The sequence below is a fragment of the Callospermophilus lateralis genome, chromosome 7 (genome assembly GCF_048772815.1).
Source record: "Callospermophilus lateralis isolate mCalLat2 chromosome 7, mCalLat2.hap1, whole genome shotgun sequence".
Classification (NCBI taxonomy): Eukaryota; Metazoa; Chordata; class Mammalia; order Rodentia; family Sciuridae; genus Callospermophilus; species Callospermophilus lateralis.
The window spans coordinates 126,479,559-126,503,784 of record NC_135311.1 but is presented as its reverse complement, the minus strand read 5'-3'; the positions used below and the strand labels follow the sequence as shown (position 1 = coordinate 126,503,784).

Here is a 24,226-nt window from a genome sequence, read left to right as displayed (position 1 = left end):
CGCTGAAGACACCAAGGCCCTGGGCTCCACCCGCAGCACCAGGGGCCTCCTGGTGTGGTGCTGCAGATACTGCAGTCAGAAGCCCGCGGATGATCCGCAGCATACTGTCCACCCTGCACGCTGGTCCTGCCACCCTACTGAATGCAAAACTTTCTTTTCTTTTTTTTTCTGATACTGGGAATTGGAACCCAGGGCCTTGTGTATGTGATGCAAGCACTCTACCAACTGGGCTAGATCCCCAGCCCCTAAAACTTTCATTTTATGGCAAAATTGCCCCACTCCAGTTTGGGAGTTTCCAGTCACCAGGGCTCAAGCCACCTCACAGCCTTTCCACAGACTCCACCGATCCGGGCTGCTACACGCTCCATCTGTCCTCGCAAATGGTCTCTTTCCCTGGAGGCCCTTTCAGTTCCAGCTGCCTAGCCCAGTCCAGTGCAACTTCAAGTTCATTTTCCATGACATCCCCAACCCATGACCTCCCTCCTCTTATTTTTCCAGCAGCTACTGCCAGGGTGACAGTCCTTACTGGGTAGATCTGTGCACATGCGAAGATTCCCCCCAGCTAAGTGCTTAAGCCCCACTTCCTGAGTCCACCTCACCGTGCTCAGAACAGGAGCTTGCCCTCTGGAGAGTCACAAAAAAGCTCCTCATCCGACTTCAGAGAGGTTGATTGTGGAGTTAATTTTAAACAGTAGATGTCAGGGAATCTGTGTGCTTTGCAAAGCATGAAATAAAGTCCATGGTTTATTAATTGAAATAAAGAACTGAAGGAGCTGAGAGATGGTTCATTCTCTTAGCAAAAACAAGACCCATGAAAAAATATGTTCTGAACTGAATTTTATAAATCAGTATCCATTGAGAATCACCATGACTACAGGGAAACAAAAGATTAGCACATCTGTGTCCTTGAGACCCAGAACTGTTTTCCTTAAGTTGGTCTCCCAGAACTTAAATGTCTGTCACAGATTAGCAGTTCACGTAGGGGAATAAGCTAGTGCATGAACGCGTACGTGTTCGCAAACCAGACAAGGACGAGGTGGACGCCCCCTCTCCAAGGACGAGGTGGACGCCCCCTCTCAGACAGCACCAAAGTGTGGGCCCCTAGGGAAGGAACAGCTGAGCTAGCTTCATTTATTATTATTATCATCATTATTATTACGCACTGGGGATCCAACCCAGGGCCTCAGAGAAGCAAAGCACATGCTCTACCACTGAGCCCCACTCCCAGCCCCGGAGCTAGCTTTAATGGTCCTTTCAATTTCAACTGGTTCAATGAAGTACAATAAGGGTATCCAATAATGTTTAAAATGTCTTGGACAGTTAAACAAACAAACAAAAAAAAACTCCCCTGGATTTATCAGCTCTGCAAATTTGAATCCTTGCCTCTTTAATGGATATTTGGCTTTCAAATGCAAGCTGAAAATGGTATTATTCTGAATAAATGGTTCCACTGAGCTGCAAGAAAATAAATCAGCAGACTGCCCAAGTGGTGGTGGGCAGAAGAGCTGTTCTCCGCTGGCTGCCCACAGCATGTGCATATGTGGTGTCTCTGGAGCCAAAGAGACATCTGTTCTGATTCCTCTCGTTCCATCTACTAGCTGTCATTTTGGACAAGTTACTTAAAGTCCTTCAGCCCCAATCTCCTTATCTTTAAAATTGGGATACTCGCCCTCATGCAAGCTTATTGTGAGGATAAAATCTGATGAAGCTGAAAAGCATCTAGCACAAAATCAGAAACAGCAGGCTTGCTCTGTGAGAGCTACTGTGTTCACACAACCCTCCCTGGGTGGCTAAACCCCTAGTGATAAACTTCCACATTCACTTAATGGTTTGTATTTTCCAGGATGTTGTTACAAATATTATTGCTTCATTTGATCTTCATACAGCCTAGTGAGATAGGAAAAAGATAATTATTCAGCTGGGCACTGGGGTGCATGCCTATAATCCCAGCGACACAGGAGGCTGAGGCAGAAGGATTGCAAGTTTGAGGTCAGTCTCAGCAACTTAGTAAGACCCTCAGCAAGTTAGTGAGACCCTGTCTCAAACTTTTAAAAAATGCAAAAAGGGATGGGGATGTAGATTAGTGATAAAGAACCCCTGGTTCAAGTCCCAGTACCAAAAAAAAAAAAAAAAAAGAAAAAAGAAAAAGAAAACTATACTTAAGAAAGTAGTTGAGCAAGTGCCAGGGAATGGAACAAGGAGGGATAAAGAGTGAGCAATTTCAAAGAGGCAAATGTTTGGGGGTGATGAACGTGTTCCTTGTCTTGACTGCATGATGGGGTCATAGCCATGTGGAATGTATCCAATTGTGAGTACACTTTAAGTAAATGTAATCCATGGCACGTCGGTAGTATCTAAATCAAGCTGTTGGAAGGGAAGGAGGAAGGAGAGGCCATTCTCTCTCTAGGTCCCCTCTGCTTGTTCCCTGACAGCACGCTTGCCCAGGCCCACAGCAAGGCTGCTTCTGTGTCTCCTTCGTGGTCAGCGTGTTGGAGGTTGGTGAAGGAAGGACTGGTTTGGGAGAAGAGCTGGTGCCTCTTCTCACAGGGCACGAGGCTGGGCCTTCACCTGACCTCTCTTGGCTAGCCTCCCTTGGCCACACTGACCCTGCTTGCCCAGCCTGCCCATGGCACTGGTTGGAGGATTGGTTTCCCAAGGACACACATCAGAGTGCTGTGTGTGCTGGGGGTGTGAATCTAAGGGAGGAGGGCAGTGGGGCGACAGGCATGGTCCTGACCTCCTTTCTAGAGCAGTCACAACCGTGAAAGCTACGCTGTAAGAGTCCGCCACAGCCCTTGAGTCCTATAAGTGCTGGATCCTTTGGCTAAGAGACCCCAGATTCCTATTCTACACGTTTCCCTGCGTCCACTCTAGTTTATCCAGAATTGGGTTCTAGATTCAGGGCTGTCACTCACTGTGAGGGCTTGCACCCGCCACGCCTCCACTCTGAGCATCTGTTAAAGGGTGGCAGGGAGCCGGCCGCATGGGCCCCTGGGGTTTCTTGGGCTCCTACATTGCAGGTTCCATCACCCTCTTGTCCTACTATCTCTGCCTGCTTAGTCATCCAGATGGGGAGGGCAAGTGTGGCCAGTGGCTCTTCTCTCCACCCTGACCTTCAGAGACATCGAGGCCTTGGGGTGATGATAACCTTTACCAGCTGCACCATCACCATCACACACACACACACACACACACACACACACACACCCCTCTCATGCGCATGCACCATGGTTTTGCTCCTCCCAGATGCTGTTCACCTCATTTTTTTGTCTGATAAACACCACATTAACATGTGCACCCAGATATCTTTTTAATCTTATCCACTCAAAAGCTATCATGTGAGTTGGTAAAAAAAAAAAAAAAAAATCTTACCTCCCAGAAAGTTTGATCTTCAAAATATTTAGCCTCATGAGGTGCTTTCCAGATTTTGAGTCTTAGAAGCAAACCTTAAACAAATGATAATTCGGTGTTAAAACATTCGGCGCGCAGCCTTTGTGATCTCAAGATGAATCAAGACACTGTGCATAGACTTTGGGGTCTCAACAGAAACCCGTGGGGCCCACCTTTGGGGTCAGGCAAGTGGAAGCACTGTCCTTCCTGGACCTGTTTCACTAATTCCGTGGACTTTTTCTAAAAGGAATGGGCAAGAGCAGCATTTGCCAAAGGGTTGAGACGATGCTGAGCAGGTTCAGCGGCCCCGGCTCTGACACCCTTCCCGAGTCGGGGCAGAGAGTCCCTGGCAGCCGGTGCCTCCCTCAAAAACTGACCCGTTCAAAACACAAGAGCCACCATGGACGGAGACTCCCCAGATACCCTGGCCGGTCAGTCTGCACGGGCCCCAACACCTCCCAGACCTCAACTCAAGACTCCACCTGTGGGGGCTGGGCTGTGGCTCAGTGGTGGAGCGCTGCCTGGCATGGGTGAGGCCCTGGTGCACTCCTCAGCGCCACTTATAAACAAACAAAATAAAGGCTGCTGACAACTAAAAATAATTTTTAAAACAGACTCCACTTATGTAGAGAGGATAGTTATAATCACTTGCTTTTATTCCTATTCTTTTTCCTGTCCAGTCTCTGCCCAGAGAGCTTGACCCTCAGTGTCCCTTGGCTCTGCAGTCAGATGAACTTCCAGAACATGTCGTGAGTGACACTTCATGAGTGAGTGCTGACCTTTTATTTGCAGCCAGAAAATGCTCCTCTTGGGTTTATCCCTATACATATGTGGGGAGGTTTTTAAAAGACAAGGGTCTAGCTAGGTGTGGTGGCGCATGCCTGTAATCCCAGCAGCTCGGGAGGCTAAGGCAGGAGGATCATGAGTTCAAAGCCAGCCTCAGCAACTTACTGAGGCCCTAAGCAACTCAGTGAGACACTGTTCCTAAACAAAACACAAAATAGGGATGTGGCTCAGTGGTTGGGTTCAATCCCTGATACCAAAGAAAAAGACAAGTATCTGACTGTATTACCAAGATTGGCCTCTAATTCCTGGGTTCAAACAATCCTCTTGCCTGAGCCTCCTGAGGAGCTGGGACTAGAGGTACACACCACTGCACCCAGCTATCTTGGCATTTTAAATTATGATTGGTTCCAGTGTATTGAATAAGATTAACAAGAGAAGGCATGTGCTTTGTGAATTGATATTTTTCTTTGTGAATTGATACCTCTAATTGGTATTGGCATTCAGGGTGTAAACAGCACTCATCATATAGCTAAAATTATTCACAAATCCTCTCTAGTGCCTATGTGAATTTTCCAGATAACTAAGGCTTCCCCTTATCACTGATGAACAGCTCTCTAAAATGTTTGTGTGTGTGTGTGTTTGTGGAGTGGGGAGGACAGAGGATTAAAACCAGGGACACCTAACCACCGATCCACATCCCCAGTCTTTTTATTTTTTATTTGAGACAGGGTTTTGCTAAGTTGCTTAGGGCCTCGCTAAGTTGCTGAGGCTGGACTTGAACCTGTAATCTCTTGCCTCAGCCTCCCAAGCACTGGGATTACAAGCGTGCACCACCACTCCTGGCTTAAAATATATTTTCTTGTCTTAAGAGACGATACTGGACAGATTTAGAGACTTTAAAAAAAAAAAAAAAAAAAACAGAGCCATCGTTAGGAACATCCATCCATGAAACGCGCCATGTGCCTCGAGGCCTGTGTCCAGCCAGCCTGTTGGTCTGCGCCTGGCTGCCCAAGCGTTTCTTGTTCTGGGCTCTTGACAATTGCTTGTCCTCTCCTGGGCTCTGTGTTTCCACCTCCAACTTCTGCCCCTGTCTGTCACCCCTGGAAACCTATCCTCCTCTCATCTGCTGCTTGGAATCTACTGGTACTGGGAAGCCCGCCCAGCTGGACAGCATTGGAGACAGGCCCCAAGGCTCAGTGGGGCCTCCCTTAGCCAGCCCCAGGACTGGCTTCAGCAGTTCAGCGGGTGCTTTCTGGTTGTTTTGAGGCTTTTGGCCCCTCCCACTGTCCAGGTTTTTTCAGAGTTTGTGTGTGGTGTGGGGGGCCCCCCCAGGGCCTGGAGCCCACCAGGCAGGGACACTAACTACCATGGAGCCACCTGCCAGCCCTACCCAGGTTGTTTTAGGCACCAGCTTCCTAAAGAGTTGGCCTCTGCTCTCCCGGGAGTGCACAGGTGTCCTTCCCACTGTTCTGTTTTTGGCTCCCAGGCGCCCCCCAGACAGTGTGCAAGTCGGTGTCACCCTGTAAATACCAGCGAGGACGGCAGCTGGAGTCTGAGAGTCCCCACGTAGAGTTGCCAGGTAGAATATAGGGTGCTGATTTAATTCCGAATTTGAAAAGTGGGTGCCTTGAGTTTCCATTCGCTAAAGGCAGTAGTAGCCCAGCCTGGGCTTGGCTGGCGGGGCTTGGCTGGGCGGCCACCAGGAGCAGAGCGTCGGCTCACGGAGCCAGCGCTCCTCTGTGTCCACTCAGTCATCTCAGATTTTATTGACAGCTAAGGCCAGGCATTGAGCCAATCTCATGCCCTAAAATGACCCAGGTCCCTTCAAGAATCATCTTCACATACTTTCCCCGTGGGCAGGAAGCCCAGTGGTTATCACTGCAATCCCTTCATTTGCAGAGAAGCTAACCGGGCCCAGACAGAGCGAGGAAAGGCCAGTGTCACGCAGCCCATCGTGTCTTCTGTGCCACTGGGCCTCTGTTTGGCTTCCACCCCTCCTAGGGCACGCCCCACGGGGGCCTGACCAACAGGAGGCTTTGCTTGTGAAGTGCAGCCGGCAGCCCTGGGCAGGAGTGGTGGCCTCTCCCAGCTCATCTCTGAAATCATTCTATGATTTCTTTTTTTTTAAATCAGGGTCTGAGCCCTTTGCCTCGTTGAGCTGGAGCTGAGGGGTCCGTGGGGGGGGGGAGGGGAGGGTGCCCCCGGAGCCTGGGCCTGCGTCATACCGACCTGTCAGGAGACCCGAGGCCAGGCTCATCAACACGGCGAAGCTGAAAGCCCCCGTCATCGTGAGCATCTGGTTGCCAGTCCTAGAGATGGCAAAGCGGAGGGTCACTCAGGCACCACTGCAGAGGTCGTCAGGGACGAAAGGACAGTTGGCATCAGCCACTGCCAGGATGGGCCACACGAGGAGACCACGGTCCCCACCCAGCTGGTCCCTATCATCACCCCATATTCCTGGAATATACTTCCGGGCTATATTCCCGGGTCCCCTCTCTTCCCAAGGCCACCCCAGGGCATCACTTGCTGAGAATCCAACCCAGTGCCTCGCACAGGCCCCTGAGCCACCCCCCCAGACCCCAGAGCATCACTTTCAAAATTAAATAAGTACAGGGTCCTGGGAGCTGGGAGTGACTTCCCAGGTTCACTGAGCCTCATCCCCCTCCTCCACTGCAGCCACAGACCGTCCTGCAAAACACGCAGTTTTTAAGTCTTTTCTGTTTCTGGTCTCACAGCTCCTCAGGTGGTGGGCAGGTCCCCCTTTGAAAAGAGGAACCCACCGCACTTCTGTGTCATCTTGGCCAGTCAATAAACCTGGCTTTCCTGGCCGCTTATTGTGCAGTGGGGGAAGGGTGACAGTACCCACCTGGTGGCATGGGGGGGAAGGTCACGCTGACCCTCCTGCAGGACAGGTGTGGAGGATTAGCAGCCAAGGCCCCTCATTTTTTGAGACAGGGTCTCACTACATTGCTGAGACTGGCCTCACATTTGTGATCCTCCTACCTCAGCCTCCCGAGGAGCGGGATTATAGGCATGCACCACCATGCCCAGCTAAGTGCTCCTTTTAACTAATCCTTGAGGAAATTAAAATGAAACATTATGTTGATAGCTAAATGGCTAATTAAAAAGAAAGAAAACACTAAGCGTTAGTGAACACAAACAGGGGAACTCTTCCATACTACTGGTGATTAGATATGCGTGCACTGTCATGGAAAACCGGTGATAGTGACCAAGACTTGGCATTTGGACACCAAATGATACAACAGTTCCACTTCTAGGCCTAAACTCAACAGAAGTGCATTCGCATTCTCAAAACAAATGTGCTAGAACACTCACAGGGGCAACTCCACAATATTCATACTCCCTCCAAACTACCCACGTGCTCATCAATAGCGGACAATAAATCACATCGTCTTCACATGATGGGACACTTGTCCTCCCGCGACTCACCGGCCATAGGGCCAAACTCCTGGCCAGAGTTGTTTACCTCATTCTCCTTCAGCTTGGCTCTCTGCAGACAAGGAAGCTCATGAACTCCAACACATGTGTCCTCACTTCCAGCCCAACAGGGGACATCCCCACCCAGTTACACCCCTGCTGCTATTGTCATAAAGACATTGGGCCAGTTACCGTCCCATGCTGTCTGCCACCTGGCTCCTGCCTGTGATATGGGTTTGTGTGGCCCCCACCTAGGGTGCTGGGCCTCTCCTTGCAGCGGAACTATGAGAAACATTAAGTTCTCCTTCTAATGATATTGGCCCCCTTTGCATTGCCACTCAGTCACCTGTATGAATTAAGACCAAGCATGATGGAACATTACACTTCAGTGAAAAAAGGAACAGTCTGCAACAGTGCTCAACACATGGATGAATCGCCACAGTGCCGCAAAGCACAGGCCGCCTCTGCGGCTGCACCTACATAAAGCATAAAGCAGGCAAAACTGTCGGAGGCTGCAAGAAGCCAGGTTAGTGGTGACCCTGGATGAGGCATGGAGAGGTGTTGGGTGCTGTTTACAGAAAAACTCATCAGATGATACCTTGATATTTTTCCTTTTCTGGATGTAGATTATACTCTAATTAAAATATTTTTTAAAAATAACAAGTGGCAGAATAGAAGTTAAGCCTGTATCTTCTGACCCATAATGCACATTTTTATTTGTTTATTTATAGGTTTTTTTTGTTGTTGTTGTTGTTTTGGTACCAGGGATTGAACCCAGGGGCACTTAACCACTGAGCCACATCCCCAGCCCTTTTTTGCACTTTATTTAGAGACAGGTCTTGCTGAATTGCTTAGGGCCTTCCTAAGTTGCCGAGGCTGGCTTTGAACTCGTGATCCTCCTGCCTCAGCCTCCTGACTTGCTGGGAGTACAGGCGTGTGCCACTGCGTCTGGCCCATAACCCACAGTTTGGACTGTCCTGAGGCCATGGGAAAGCAGAAATGGATGAAGGAGAATTCATCACTGCATTAATAGTTCCCGGGAGTGGTGTGTCCCCACCCCCATGCCAGGCCTGGCTCTGCCTGCAGATTTCACACAATCCTGTCTGCAGTCTTCTGAGCCAGACTTTACATGGGTGCTTCCCAGAGCAGAAGTCCAGGTGAGGAAAGTGAACAAGCACCCAGCTCTGCAGCTTGGAACCAGGGGCTCTTGGGATTGCAGCCAGGCAGGCCTGACTGTGGCCGCCAAGCGGAGCCAACTTTTCCAAATTTCAGCATTGGAGGTTCATCTTCACATACTTAACCATAGATGCTATTTAAAAAAAAAAAAAAAAAAAAAAGGTGGGCTGGGGTTGTGGCTCAGCGGTAGAGCACTGGCCTAGCACGTGCAAGGCCCCGGGTTCAATCTTCAGCACCACATAAAAATAAAGATATTAAAAAAAAAAAAAAAAGATTAAAAAACAGACTTTTTTCTCTTTATATAAATGAATTCAAAAGGCAACTTTGTATCACTAACTTAAAGGAAAGGAGGACATGGGAGATGGCTGTAAAAAGAAATACAACAGAACAAAAATGTTGCTAAAATCTTCCCCACAGGTGGAGGGAGGGAGGCCTGCCAGAGTTCTAAGGGTACGGAGATCTCAGTTCAAGGAGGGAGACTGCTGCCCCCCACCCCCATCCCCCCTTACCCCACCCCTACCCCCAGCCCCATCCATCAATCAAAGGCTTGAGTGAAAATTGGAAATGGAAAAAGAACATCCGCATGCGCAATTCGGCATTATTTCTGTGACTCTTCTCATCACTTGAAAATCCAGCCCATCCCGACCACAGCACAACATCTACACACAGACTCGGTCACGCAGACTTATCTGAACAGGAAACTGGCCAAATTGTTCATAGAATTGATGAAAAGTCAACTGACTCGCCCGGTATCACCAAGCTAATCAAGTCACTGACCTACATCTTTACATTAAGTGTTCTGACTGCAGCTCCCTCCACCCTCTGTCCTTCCATTAGATAGAGTTGCCTGTTGCAAGAAAGAACATCAATAAACATCCTAAAAACAGGGGCCATAGCTGGGTGCAGTGGAGCACACCTAATTCCAGTGGCTCAGGAGGCTGAGGCAGGAGGATTGTGAGTTCAAAGCCAGCCTCAGCAACTTAGAAAGGCCCTAAGCAACTCAGTGAGACCCTGTCTCTAATAAAATATAAAAAAGGGCTGGGGATGTGGCTCAGTGGTTCAGTGCCCCTGAGTTCAATCCCTGGTACCCAAAAAATAAAAGTGGGGGGGCCATGCGTTGGTATTTACTCCATAACAGACACTTTCCTGAACCCTTTAATGATCAAATTTCACAGGATTCCCATGACACAGATCTTATATCATTGAGCAGATATAAAACAGAGGCTGAGGACTGGGGACACAGCTCAGGGCACAGCACCGGCCTAACATGATCCATCCCTCACCTGGCAAAACAAAAACAAAAACAGAAACTTGCAGAGCTGGGATCCTGCCTGCAGTCACAGGATAGTGAAATACCGCCCTAGTCTGACTGCCTCTAACGGCTGGGCTTTTGCTTCTAGCAGACCAAAGGTCTCACCAAAAGAGGTCATGGCTGTCCCTCTGCCCTTCACTTTGCCCGGTTTCTGCAGAGTTGAGAGGACACTTCTGCTTGGTCCTCGCTGAGTTGCCCTGTTGACCCCACAGGCTCCCAGGACTGATGGATCCCGTCTCGGCCCAGCTCTGTTCCGTGATGCGGCTTGAAAGGAGGATTGACACCACAGCGATCAGCAAGCGCTAGTGAAGGCTCCGTCCTCCTGAAGAACAGGAGCCAGCGCACTACTGCTGAGTTTTTCCCCCCTCTAGGCCAGTGAGTCTCAAACTCAGGCTTGCATGGGAGTCGCCTAGAGGGCTTGTTAAAACAGCGCTGGGGCTGGGGGTGCAGCTCGGGTGTACAGTGCTTGCCTAGCATGTGCAAAGCCCCGGTTCCATCCCCAGTCCAGAAAAGAAAAAAAAAAAGATTGTTAAACTGGGCCCAGTGGTACACACCTGTAATCCCTGGAGGCTGAGGCAGGAGGATCGCAAGTTCAAAGCCAGCCTCAGCAATTTAGTGAGGCCCTAAGCAACTCAGCAAGACCCTGTCTCAAAATAAACACAAAAAAGGGCTGGGGATGTGGCTCAGTATTTAAGGGCCCTGGGTTCAATCTCCAGTATAAAAAAAAAAAAAAAAGAAATTGTTAGGTCCTATCCCCAGTAGGCTTGGGTGGGGCCACAGGATTTGCATTTCTAGTAAGTTCCCTGGTGATGCTGAAGAGAATCCCCACCCTGGAGAATCACAGAACCACAAAGAACCGGGGACTTGGAGGTGGATGGTCCACAGGTTAAAGGTCTGCAACTCCCCACAGAATTCGGTCCACCCAATGTTACTCATGATTTTGAGTCTTTTCACCAGTGTTTGGGGAGCACGTGCCGAGCTGTGGATCCTGGCTTCTCTTGAAAACACTGGACCTGTGACACTGAGCCCGGGCCCCTGCACAGTAATGGTTGCCTAGACTTAAAGAGTAACCACCAGCCTCCCTGGGTAGGCCTCATTGTGTATGTGATCTGCCTGGCTCCTTCGGGCTTCTGAGTTTGGGACCCTGCTTTCACAGAAGGGAGTTCTGAGGCCCAGAGAGAGGAAGCAATTTACCGAGAGTAACACAGCTCTCAGAACAGTGGCCGACACATCACTGGTACCCGTTGCCCAGGTGCCTTTCCACACAGACCACCCTCCCCATTCCCGGGCCGGGGGTCCTCCTCACTCAGTACTCCTGCATGGACGGCTCCCCACCCCAGAAGCTTCCTACAATTTGGGGCTATGGTCACCTCAACTGTTGGAGCTCCCCAGGATCCAAGAGGTAGAAGAGAACTCCACCCCTCCACAGTTTCTCAGAGATGCTTCCAATCACAAGCTCAAACCCCACTTCAGCCACCCTTAGACTCAGGTTCCAGCCAAGCGACCTTGGGCAGATCACTGGTTGTAAACAGTTTTTTTTTTGTTTTTTTTTTTAGTACAATGAGTAGCACTTAGAAAGCAAGCAGCAAACGATGATATGAGTGATCACATCAACACTGTATCAGTTCATCTGTAAAAATGTTAGTCTCAATTATAGGAGCCACATCCAGCAAAAGCTCACACAAGCTGGGCACGGTGGCGCACGCCTGTAATTCCAGCAGCTCAGGAGGCTGAGGAAGGAGGATCATGAGTTCAGAGCCAGCCTCAGCAAACTCAGTGAGACCCTGTCTCTAAATAAAATACAAAATAGGTCTGGGGATGTGGCTCAGTGGTCGGGCCCCTGAGTTCAATCCTGATAAGTTGAGGGCTTATTGCTATCCATTTTCTGGGGGACACATAACCTGCCTCTTGTCCAGAAGCCCGTGATCCCCCCTCACAGTGAGAAGGCCACCAGGTCCCTTCGCTCTCTGTGCCTTGGGGCTGGCTTAGGACTTTCCTACCTCAACTTCTTAAATCTTAACCTTACATCATGGGCACCCCGTAGCCTCCCAACAACCCATGAGCAGAGACAGCCTCACTGTCCCCAGTCACACCTGGACAACCAAGGAGGGAGAGTTTCTGTGGCATCCCAGCAGGACACTGGAGGGACTGACTTCAAGACCAGCCCCTGCGGGCTCTTGACCTCAACCTGAACTCTGTGGCATCCAGTGACAACCGTCACATAGGAAGAAGTTATCGACCAACTTATTTCCTGAGGCCTACTAAGTGCCTGGGCCCGAATGCACCCGCCTCCCAGGGCTCTGGGGACACTTCCTGGTGCACTGCGACAGGGCTGGGAAGTGAGCCGAGGTACCCACATCTTGGATGAAGAGGTCCAGAGCAGCAGCACGACGTAGGTGGCCACCCCGAGCAGGCCCGGCAGGCCGAAGGTGTAGTGCACACCGCTGAAGTCCTGGGTCACCTGCACGTAGTTAAAACTCGCCTGGGGACAAATGGCATTGTAAGTATATCTGCAAGTGACACTCCCCTGTTCCCTCCCCATCCTTTTTTACAGATCCTAGGTATCCAGGCCACCAAGGGTGATGGACGTGATGCTGGCCTAAAGAAGCCTTTCTCACAAAAAAAACAAATAACCCAATCAATAACTGTGCCAAGGACCTAACAGACACTTCTGGGAAGAGGATATGCAATCAATCAACAAACCTGAAAAAATGTTCAACATCTCTAGCTATTAGAGAACTGCAAATCGAAACTAAGATTTCATCTCACTCCAGTCGGAATGGCAGTTATCAAGAATACAAGCAACAATAAGTGTTGGCGAGGATGTGGGGAAAAGGCACACTCATGCATTGCTGCAAATTAGTGTAGCCAATCTGGAAAGCAGTATGGAGATTCCTTGGAAAACTTGAAATGGAACCATCATTTGACCCAGCTGTGACTCGCCTTGGTCTATACCCAAAGAACTTAAAAACAGCATACTACAGGGACACAGCCACATCAATATTTAAAGCTGCACAACTCATACTAGCTAACTTATGGAACCAACCTAGATGCCCTTCAGTAGATGAATGGATAGGGAAACTTTGGTGTATACACACAATGGACATTACTCAGCATTAGGAGAGAATAAAATCATGGCATTTCCAGGTAAATGGATGAAGTTGGAGAATATAATGCTAAGTGAAGCAAGCCAATCCCCCAAAACCAAAGGTAGAATATTTTTTTTGATATGAGGAGGCTGACTCATAATGGTGATGGAGGAGAGCATTGGAGGAATGGAGGAACCTTAGAGGAAAGGGAGGGAGGCGGAGGGAGTGGGCAAGGGGATAGAAATGACGTGGAACGAGTTAGACATCACTACCCTAAGTTCATGTATAAGACACAAATGGTGTGAAAATACTTGGTGTATAATCAGTGACTTGAAAAACTGTGCTCTATATGTGTAATATGCAATGAGTTGCATTCGGCCATCATGTATAACAAATTAGAATAAATTTTAAACAAATAGAAGAAGCAGCCCTTCTCAGACTTGAACGTGCACTTACATCCCCTGAGACACTTGTTCAAATGCAGAGAGCAATCAGTGGCTCTGAGTGGGGCCCGAGATTTGTCGTTTCTGCTATTATTTTACTTACTTAGTTTTACATGGTGCTGAGGATGGATCCCAGGGCCTCACCTGCCCTGGGCAAGTGCTCTGCTGCTGAGCCACGGCCCCAGCCAAGACTTGGAGTTTCTGACAAGCTCCCCGTGGTGCCAATGCTGCAGCTCTGCGGCCTGCACTCTGAGTAGCCAGGGACTCGTGTGGTCATTACTCACATTTGAGGTTGATAATTCCGTGCTGGGAGCAGGGAGAGGCCGCCTGTCCTTGTAGGATGTTTAGCAGCAACCTGGCTTCTACATTCTTTTTTTTTGGTACCAGAGCTTGAACTCAGGGGCACTCGACCACTGAGCCACACCCCCAGCCCTGTTTTATGTTTTATTTAGAGACAGGGTCTCACTGAGTTGCTTAGCACCTTGCTTTTGCTGAGGCTGGCTTTGAACTCACGATCCTCCTGCCTCAGCCTCCCAAGCCGCTGGAATTACAGGTGTGCGCCCAGCTTGGCTTCTACATTCTACATGCGGGTAGCACCCCGTCTAGTTGCACCAAGGTGTTCTCAGATATCCCCTGTGGCGGGGTGGGGTGAACCTTGGCCTAGACAAGTTGAAGGTGAAGTCCGAAGGAAGGCCCTGACCACGCCACCGACTCCCATCCACTGCTCCCTCCTCCGTCAGCCCAGGTGCAAGCTGCTTCAGGCTGTCCCTCCGGGAACCTCCATTGTCTTCAGAATAAGAATTTAGGTCAGTCCTTCAGCTCGGGCGATGTGACCTTCCACCTCTGTGGTTCCACCAGCTCCAGGGGACCCCGTGCTCTGGCCACGAGAACGTCTCTCTGTCTCTTGGTTGGCCGCGTGCTCTCCTCGCTGCGGAGCTGTTGTTCACGCAGCTCCTTCTGCCTCAAATACATTTCTCGCTTCTTCAATGACTTACCTGTCACCAGTCTCCTCAGATATCTTCTGCTCCAGGACACATTTCCTGACCCGACCCAGGCCAGCTTAGACCTCTAAACTCCAGTAGCACCTGGCTGACCTTGCTGAGTTGCTGAGGCTGGCCTTGAACTCTTAATCCTCCTGCCTCAGCCTCCCAAGCTGCTGGGATTACAGGCATGCGCCTCCACGCCGGTCCCTTTTTATTCTTATTTTGAGAAAGGGCCTTGCTAAATTGCTGAGGCATCCTCCTGCCTCAGCCTCCCAAGTCGCTGAGATTACCAGAGGGCGCCACGTGCCCAGCCTTGTTATGCACCTTTGTTGTTCATATCCTCCTTTCATCTCAGGGTTTCAAAGCCAGAGGACATGAAAAGACATCTGTTCACATGCAGAGATGAAAAGCAGACGGCCTTATCTTTGGTCAAATCAAGCTTTGGTGGATTCTTTATTTTGAGTTGGAAATGACTCCTGGAATATCCATCCTTTATCCAAATTCAGTCTTCAAAAGTCCTTTTTCTCTGTGTCAGTCTTCAAACTCTTTAGGATTTATTGTCCCTAGACATTTCTCTTAGAAATACGATTGGCTAGTGTGCAGGATTCTGGTGTAATCATTACCTACTGAGCACTGAAGGAAGAAAAATCCATCCCTGTGAAGAATTAAACTATCCAAAGTGGACAGGACCTGGATTATCAAACGGGCTTTCCCTCTCTGGGTGCTGCTCCTCCCACCCACACAGTTTGTTAGCAGCAACCTATGCATAAGCCCCTCCACCCCAGCCTAAGTGACACAGTCCAAGTTGAACCAAGGAGCCCCTTTTCCAGAAAATTTGGAATTGGGACCAAGAGATTCTACTTGGCTGATTTTTTTTTGCTGGGGATTAAACCCGGGGCCCTGTACATGCACTCTACCAACAGAGCTATATCCCCAGCCCTACCTGGCTGCTTCCTTAAAGCAAAAGACCACATTCTACTGTGTGGAGCAGAAGAGGAGGCAGGTCCACAGAGTGAGAATAGAGCAGATATTCAGGAAAAGCAAAGAAAGAAGCAGAGCAGAAACTTCTTGGCATCTTTTCAAATGCAGTCATTCCAGGGTTTCCAGAAACATCCCTGTCCTTGGGTTCTAGAAACCCTGGCATCCTTAAAACAGATCCTTCTTCTGCCTGAGCAAATTTGAATGAGCCAAGTACTTGTTCCCCAGCACCCATGCACCAGCCAGCCAGGGTGGGTCCCTCTCCCGGGCTTTGAAGTCAACCTAAGAAGGACCAGCACACGCCTAACCCAGCCCATGGCCCCCCATAGTGCCCACCAGGGACTCAGGAGTCTGCTGATCAAGCCCAAGCAGAGGGTATTCCTTGTCCAATTCCTTACCAGGCACTTGGCTCCCCCAATGGAGATCAAGCCAGCCAGCAGGCCCAGCACCATGGCAATCCACGGGGAGGAAATCAGGTAGGCTGGCGCACTCGAAGCCACGCCTCCAGCCAGCACAGCGTTGTGCACGTGAACCTGCAAAGAAACAGCCGGGGTGAAGGAGGGGGTGAAGGAGGCGAGGCCGGAGGACCCGCCTTGCCCGGGGCTGGAAAGCGGCTGCAGAGCAACCCCGTGATGTCCCTCCTGCTCTGTTGTCCCTCGGTGGGGACGACATGGCCTTCATCCATGGGCCTGCCCCAGTCCCACCCCTCAGGCTGGGAGCCAGCAGTCCTTCTGATCCGGAAGCACACAGGGAATCAGTGGGCAGGGGACGTTGCCCAGCACCCTGGCCACCCTTATTTGTGATGTGTTCTTGGGCACTTCGAAGAGCAGGGTTTCGCCACTCCTTGGGACGGGATCCAGTTCCATAAGCCAGGCCTTGTTCCTGGGTCCCACCTCTGGGTGTCCTTCACTCCTGCAGAGCTGGAGTCTGGTCTTGCTCACATCTGGCCCCAGAGCCCTGGGCCCCGGCACAGGTTCTGAGCTTTCCTGACCCGATGCCAAGTCCTGCCTCCACAGACGACCCCACCTGTGGGCTCCTAGACTGTCACCATGGAGTGCGCACGTGGCAACGTCAACCTCCCCTCAGCTCTAGAACTAGGCTATGAATTGTCATCGGTGGCCACATTCCCTCCCTCCACTCCACGCCCTCCATCCGCCATTTTCTCCCCAACACCTCCGGCTGGTGGATCTCTGCCTGATCATCATGGGAACTGGCTTTGCCTCTGGATTTCTCTTGTGACCCATCTGTCCTCCCCAAACTTGTACACAGGCCCCCCTCTACGTCAATGACTGCAGCTAATGCCGCCTAGCACCCACTCCACATTAAGCACTGTATATGCATCTCTCTTCATTCCCACTTTACAGATGGGGAAACTGAGGCTCAAAGAGCTGCAGTGGCGGCTTGACCAAGGTCATGTGACTATTGGAACGTTTTTTCCTTTTTTTTTTTTTTTACTTCTGATGATGCTAATTCCATCTGGAGATTTCTTGGGAAAAGAGGAGAGGCTGACTAACCCTGATCTAGTCTGTTCGGCTGACCGGGGTTTATGGTGGGTAGCTGGTTTCAGTAACTGGCAGAAATGGGGCTCAAATGGGGGCCTGTGTGTATAAACACTGGTGATTCGACTACTCCCTGCAGAGAGCCTGTGACCTTTGACAGCCTCTAAGTCCCAGGGCCGTGGTGGCCACCTGGCCTCCTTCCTGTTTTGCCACAGGAAGGCTTTGTCAGCCATGATCTTTCCATGTGGCTGGCTCTGGGGTGGGAGCAGGCACAGAAGCACCCAAATGCTGCCCCGGGGCGGCCCCTCCTCACCAAGTTGATCCTCCCGTGGGGGTGAGCCAAAGCTGACACTGAGGTGGCGGTCACCGCGCTGACTGCCAGGGCGAAGTAGGTGTTGAGAAGAGCCGTCCTCTTGTCATCCAGAAGGTTCAGCGGAGCAGAGTTGAAACTTGGCCAGAATATCCACAAGAAGAGAGTACCTGGGGGGGACCAGAGAAGGTCACTGGCCAGAGCTACACTCGGGCTCCAAAGTCCTGAGCCTCCGGGACTTCCGAGGAGGACCCTAGAGCTGGTGAGCCTCAGCTTGGTCCCTGTCCAGCTGCACCACCTCGGGGACGTCCTGGCTCCCCTGGACCCACGAGTTGACAGGAGCCAGCTAGCATGCTTCACAGGCAGGGAAACCAAGGTCCAGGAGTTGAAATCTGTAACCCCAGCCTCCCGAGCCTGTCCGTGTTAACCCAGGGCTTAGTTTCCTTTAGTTTTGCAGCACTGGAGACAGAACCCAGAGCCTCACACATGCTCACAAGCGCTCCACCACTGAGCTACAACCCCAGTCCCCACAGCCCTTCTTTAATATTTTATTTGGAGACAGGGTCTCATTGAGTTGCTTAGGGCCTTGCAAAACTGCTGAGGCTGGCTTTGAACTCATGATCCTCCTGTCTCAGCCTCCCAAGCGGCTGATTTTGCAGGCGTGCTGTGCAGTAGCGCACGGCTTCTGCCTGATTTCTTCCAAGCCCCTCCCAGGCACCTAAGCTGGTCACTCCCCCCGCAGCTTTTCTGAATACATTACTCCCTGTTCCTTCCCACCCTGTTCCTACTCACGGCCCCAGTTTTTCACTTGTCCGATTCCCTCCTTTCAGCTGAGGACCAAAGGACTGGATGAACCCAGACTCCACTGGAGTGAGCCTCCCTGTCCATCGGGTACTAGTGAGGAGGGGCCCTTGGAAGGAAATGCTTCTTTCAAAGGTAGGAACTCAACAAATACTGCCGGAGGCCATGGGTCCCCGGGAAGGGCCTGAGGCCCTCCAGCGAGCTGGGAGAGGGCCATTTTCACCACAGCCCTTGCTACGACCTCCAGGAGGACCCTGAGCCATCTGCTGTCACCCTAACCTCGCACACCTCACCTCCGCACCCTCGAGGCTCAGCCCAGGCAGGGGTCGCCAGGCCACCTGCCCTTACCCAGCATGCCAAACAAACTGGGGCACGTGGCCATCTGGGTCTTCTTCTCCGCTCCCTTGGGAAGAGGCTTTGCGAGGCACCTGGCCACAATCACCCCAAAATAGGCCGCGAAGATGGGGAAGAACATGCTGTCCATGTGGTGGTCCAACTGCAAGGAAAGCCCAGGGGGTCGTGAGTGTCCCCATCCTCCGAGCCTCCTGGAGGAGGCACGACTTGAAGTCACCAGGTGCACTCCGAGCTTCTCCCGCCTCTGCCAGCCGCCTCCCCCTCAGAGGTGCCCAGGGGCAGTGGGGTGAATTCCAAGGTCCATTTAGGTGAGTCAAAGGGCCACATGGACGTCACCCGCTTCTTCCCGCTTTTCTGCTGCATTTCAACTCTGCCTGGAGGGACGAGGCATAGAAATTTTGCAACAGGCAGCAGCCAGACTTCGTCGGATGCCACACTACAGCGCTGAGCGCCTGCTGGACACAGGCTGGTCTCACCTCTCGGGTGTTAAGTTAGTGAGGCTTCATAGCTCACTTAGGGGGCTGCTGGGAACGGCTGCAGCTGTGCCTTCCCCAAATGTCCAGAATTGGCGGAATTTTTGCTGTCTCTCCCCGTGGACCCCACCTTGCTTTGAGCCACTCTGTCGCCCCAAATTCCTGCAATAACTTCCCACAGGTCCCTGTTCCCATCCTACCCCACTGACTGTTCTCCAGGCAGCAGAAGTTGATCTGCTCTGCCCAGAGGCCTGCAGGGGGTCCTGCCTCACTCAAGGCTCACCCTTGCTGGGCCTCAGGACAACCCCTGCCATCTGCTCTGGCCCTGCCCCGGCACTCGGCACCTCCTCCGTACCCCTTTCCACCTGCTCCTTCCTCACCCCCCAGCAGGCCCCGGCTCTAGGCCAATCAGGTGCCTGGACACTCCTTCCAGCAGGGGCAGAAGAAGGGCAGGTGGAAGCCGTGGTCTGTCCTGGGTGCAAGCAATAAGGTGCGTTGTCCCCAGAGAATTTCACACCACACCAGTGCCAAACAAGGCTCTGTCCGTTTCTTATTGTCACCCTGTGTGACCTTCTGAACTCCTCTGGGCAGACACAATCTACAACCCTGCCTTGCGGGGGTCTTGTGCCACTGTCCTCAGACACCCCTGTGCTGACTGCCCTCAGTTGCTTGGGGAAGGCTTCCCTGTCCGCCCTCCCTGACACTTTGTCCCCGACCCCCAGCTCTTCGCATTTCCTTTCTTCATTTTATTTTTTCCCGTAGTATTCTTTACCACTGAACACACCACATCTTTTGGCTATGTTCTGTTCATTGCGACCTGCCTTCTGAATGAAGTTCCAGCAGAGTTGAATGGTTTCACTGCCACAAGAGTTCCTGGTACATAATAGGTACTAAATAAATGCTCCTGAAATGGATGAAAGACAGTAAGAATCCCTCTGTTGTACATAAATAGGCAAGTCTATGCAACTCCCTTATGAGAACTACAAAGAGCCAAGCACACACCTCTAATCCCAGTGACTTGGGAGGCTGAGGCAGGAGAATCGCAAGTTCAAGGCCAGCCTCTGCAACTTAGTGAGACCCTCAGCAACTTAGAGAGAACCTGTCTCAAAATAAAAAGGGCTGAGGATGTAGCTTAGTGGTAGAGCATCCCGGGGTTCCATCCCTGGTACCACAAAAACCTGAAAAGAGAGCACATAATACATATATTTTGGGGGGTAACCAGGGATTGAACTCAGGGGCACTTGTCCACTGAGCCACATCCCCAGCCCTATTTTGTATTTTATTAGAGACAGGGTCTCACTGAGTTGCTTAGGGCCTAGCTGTTGCTGAGGCTGGCTTTGAACTTGCGATCCTCCTGTGGGTCCAGTCCCTTCCTGAGTCTAGCTGCATTTTCCACCCTTGGAGGTTGGAGGGTTTCTCTTTGTGGTGTGTGTGTGTGTGTGTGTGTGTGTGTGTGTGTGTGAACTGACTATTAAACCCGGGAGTGCTCTGTGACTGAGCTACAACCCAGTTCTTTTTATTCATTTATTTATTTTGAGACAGGGTCTTCCTAAGTTACTGAGGACCTTACTAAATTGCTATTGAATTTGCAATCTTCTTACCTCAGCCTCCAGAGTAGGTAGGATTACAGACGTGTGCCACCCCACACAGTTTTGAAATCTTTATTCTAAATTCCTTTCATTCTGCCTAAGAAAGCACCAATGATATTCTCTCCCTTGGAACCAAGGAGTTGTAATCTATTATAATATGAAACAGAAGAAGCAGGAAATGAGAGTGTGCCTATGTGAGTCCATGAGCCCATAGTGATATAAATAGATGGATGAATAAATAATAGATGGAGAAGGGAACATGGAGTTAGAAAACAGAGATTGGTAATTGTCAGAGTATTGATTGACTCAGGCCAGAATCAATGCTAATCCAGCTGGTGGAAGCCGAATGAGAAACAGGATATTCACAGGAAGCATTTCCCAACATAGGTTTATTAATTACAAAAGGGAAAATAGTAACTTCACCGAGGAAGATCCTGGCAGCCACCACCTTAACCAAGTGATCAAAGCTAACATGTCCAGTTAATAGGACCCATCAACAGCATGTCTCCTGAAAGGATGTGCTACAAAGGAAACATTGCTGTTGTAGGATTTCTGCCAAAAGTTGCATGCACTCAATCTTACCAGGGGGAAATGGAAGACAAGCCCACATTTTGTCGAGATGACTGGCTTGTGACTTCAAAACACATCAAAATCATGAAAGATAAAAGGATAAAAGGATTAAGGGATTAAGGAGAGATAAGCTTTTAAAAAGACACACTCAATGGAAGGGGTGATTCTGGACCAGAAAAAATATTTTTTTCTTTTGTTATAACAGGATATTATTAGGACAATTGGTGACACCTGAATAAGGTAATAATATTACCTCAATGTCAGTTTCTCAATTGTCATCACTGAACAATGGCTATGTAGGAGAACATGTTTAGGAAACACACTTGGTCTGCAGGGTTATAAGAAAGTCCAACGCGCGCTCCCTCTGCTTCCTGGCTGCCATGATCTCTGTGGCTTTCCTCAGCCAAACCCTCCACCATGACCCTCTGCCTCCTCTGGGGCCCAGAGCCAAGGAGTCCGCTGACCACCGAACCTCTGAGACCATGAGCCTAAAACAAACTTTCCCTCCTCTAAAAAACAAAGAAAAAGAGAAAATTCTGGTGAAGAGAGCTAAAGTGAAGGAACAGTCAGAACTTCCTGCGGCTCCCTGCAGACCACTGCCCTGCCCCCTCCCACTCCTCCAGCTACCTGGAGAACCTGCCCGCGCCTGCCCCTCCCAGCCACAGTGACACGCTGCCTCCTCCCGAAGATGTTGGCACCTGCCCTTCCGCCTCTGCCCCCATCACTCTGCCAAGGACACCTTGGTCCCCGCTCCTCCCCTCTCTTCCTTCACCCTCTCTGCTCTGAAACCTTTCCCTACATTTTACTTCTGCCGCCCACACCCACTGTCACACCGCAGGCCTTGCCACTCCTGGTCACTCCTGACCAGTAACGGCCACCTCCAAAATCTCAAATTGAGCCCCAGCCCCTGTGGCCCCGCCCCCTTCCTTATCCCCACCTCAACAATGCCCGTCAATCAAGCCTGAGGATGATGGTGATGAGGAGGAAAACAGCGTTGCCATGGCAACGCCCCCCACACACACCAGGCACCGCCCCCATCACTTGTGGACTCTTCCCAGCAGCCCCAGGTGTGGGGATTGATGTCACCCCAATCTACAGATAGGGAAACCGAGGCACGGGGGTGGGGTGTTAACTGCTCTGGTGATGATAAGCTGAGATTTGAACCTGGGTCCAATGGCTGCAGGATTAGTGGCAGAGCTGGGAGACAAACCCCAGTCTTGGACCCCGAGTCCAGTGCTCTCTCTCCTAAACCAAGCTAGAGCTCGGGTTCTCACGTGGGCTCTGCCACTGTCTTGCTGTGGGACTGTGGGCAGTCCCTTCCCCCCTCTGGGCGGCATCTTTCTCATCTGTCAGCTAGGAAGTTCAGCCAGGTCTTCACTCAGGGTCCTGGGTATGGCAGAGGAGCTGAGAGGGGCATCTAGACGGGCATCACCTTCACCAATTGCTCCAAACCTACATTTTTTATTTTTCTTTTCAATACTAGGAATTGGACCCAGGGGTGCTTTTGCCCCTAAGCCACATCCCCAGCCCTTTTTTAGTTTTTATTTTGAGGCGGGGTCTCACTGAGTTGCTGAGGCTGACCTTGACTTTACGATTCTCCTACGCAGCCTCCTGAATGGCTGGGATGACAGGAGAGCATCACCACACCCGACTCAAACCTGGACTTCGAATGAATGTCTCTCCCAGCGAGATCACAGAGGACACTATGGACACACTGGCTGATTTAAAAGAAGACACTGGCCATACAACCTGCTGGACCCTCCACAGGTAGGGCCCGGGAATCCACTCTCTTTTTAAATATCCTGTAATTATCTTGTGAATATCCAGTCCGACAGGTTCCTATTGTGGAAATAGAGGCCATACTCTGCGGTGTTCAAACACTGAGCACAGACCACCCTTCTTCGACCCCAGTTGGCCCTGTCTTTATATTTTTAAAGGCCCTCCCCACCCCCACCCGCCTTCTCGCCCCTCTTTCCAAGCCCCTCTTTCCAAGCCCCCCTCGCACCGGGAGTCACCTGGAAGAATGTCGAGCCGACTGTCCTCATGATGCCAATGGCTGTCACTTCCAGTAGCGTCATCACTGTCAGCTGCACCAGGTTGGCCTTCCCCAGGACCATCCCCGCGGAGATGAGCACGGTGACGGCGCTCATGGAGGCCGGGTAGATACTGGAGGACACAGGGAGGGCCAGCGTGACCACGTGGGAAGGCCGCCTCTCTGCCTGGCCCTGCTCTAGGCACTGAGGACTCAGGGTGGGGACAAGGAGAGGAGGCTTCACCCACAAGAGGGCTGTCGCTGCGGTGCGGTACCTTTTGCCCTGTCCCCCGCAGGGCGAAGGTGGCTCTGCGCGACCATCCTACCCACGGTGCTTGGTGCTCGGAGGCTCTCACAGTCAAGAAGGCGGCCCGGGCCTGACCACTGGGGTTCTGCCCGGGGACTTCTTTTCCGCCGTCACCACGCACAGACACTCGATAGAGGGCGCCCTTGGGCTGTCGGCCCACCTGCCATGGGTCCCTGCCACCCTGTCTCTGCGTTCCTTCTGCTGGCAATGGAGAGGTTGGCTGTGGATGCAGGACACGCTTGGCTCCCATCCCAGCCTCGCACCCTGAGTAGCTATTTGATCTCACTGAGCCTGATTCCCCGTCTGCAAAATAAGAATGATGATCACTCTTACTCCTGGTGGTGCCCTGGGGATGGGAAGGAACGGTGCACCCAGCACCCCCACGGGCAGGAGACCTGGCCCATGGCCAGAGGCTGGCATCGGCCGCTGTGCCAACCCCTTCCTCCTCTTAGCAAATGAACCTGCTCCGTGTGGGGTGCAGGAGGAAAGCCACTGTTGTCCTCAAGGTGCTTAGGACCCAGCTGGGGAGCAGGCTTTCTCCCCCAGCCTGTGGGCTATCGAGAGGCCAGAGGGGTCTTGGGGAGGAGAGGGTGGCGCCAGCTGGACTCGTCAGGGGGCTTCCCGGAGGAGGCAGCACTGAGCCTCACAGCCCACTTTCCCCTGAGCATCTTGCTCTGGGGACCCTCTACCCTGGGA

General features: G+C 51.3%; 1 protein-coding gene across 1 annotated transcript in view; it reads right to left on the bottom strand.

Annotated features, from left to right (window-relative positions):
• LOC143404527 (RH-like protein) overlaps positions 1-24,226 on the bottom strand; it is a 38,551-nt gene that overhangs the window by 2,118 nt on the left and 12,207 nt on the right. Inside the window, exons 3-11 of the mRNA XM_077110084.1 lie at positions 23,207-23,357; positions 18,554-18,701; positions 17,408-17,574; positions 15,994-16,128; positions 12,456-12,584; positions 7,627-7,687; positions 7,039-7,042; positions 6,406-6,485; positions 3,373-3,446 (exon numbers count right to left, since the gene is read on the bottom strand). Coding sequence (XP_076966199.1) covers positions 3,373-3,446; positions 6,406-6,485; positions 7,039-7,042; positions 7,627-7,687; positions 12,456-12,584; positions 15,994-16,128; positions 17,408-17,574; positions 18,554-18,701; positions 23,207-23,357 — 949 coding nt within the window. The remainder of the gene's footprint in view (positions 1-3,372; positions 3,447-6,405; positions 6,486-7,038; positions 7,043-7,626; positions 7,688-12,455; positions 12,585-15,993; positions 16,129-17,407; positions 17,575-18,553; positions 18,702-23,206; positions 23,358-24,226) is intronic.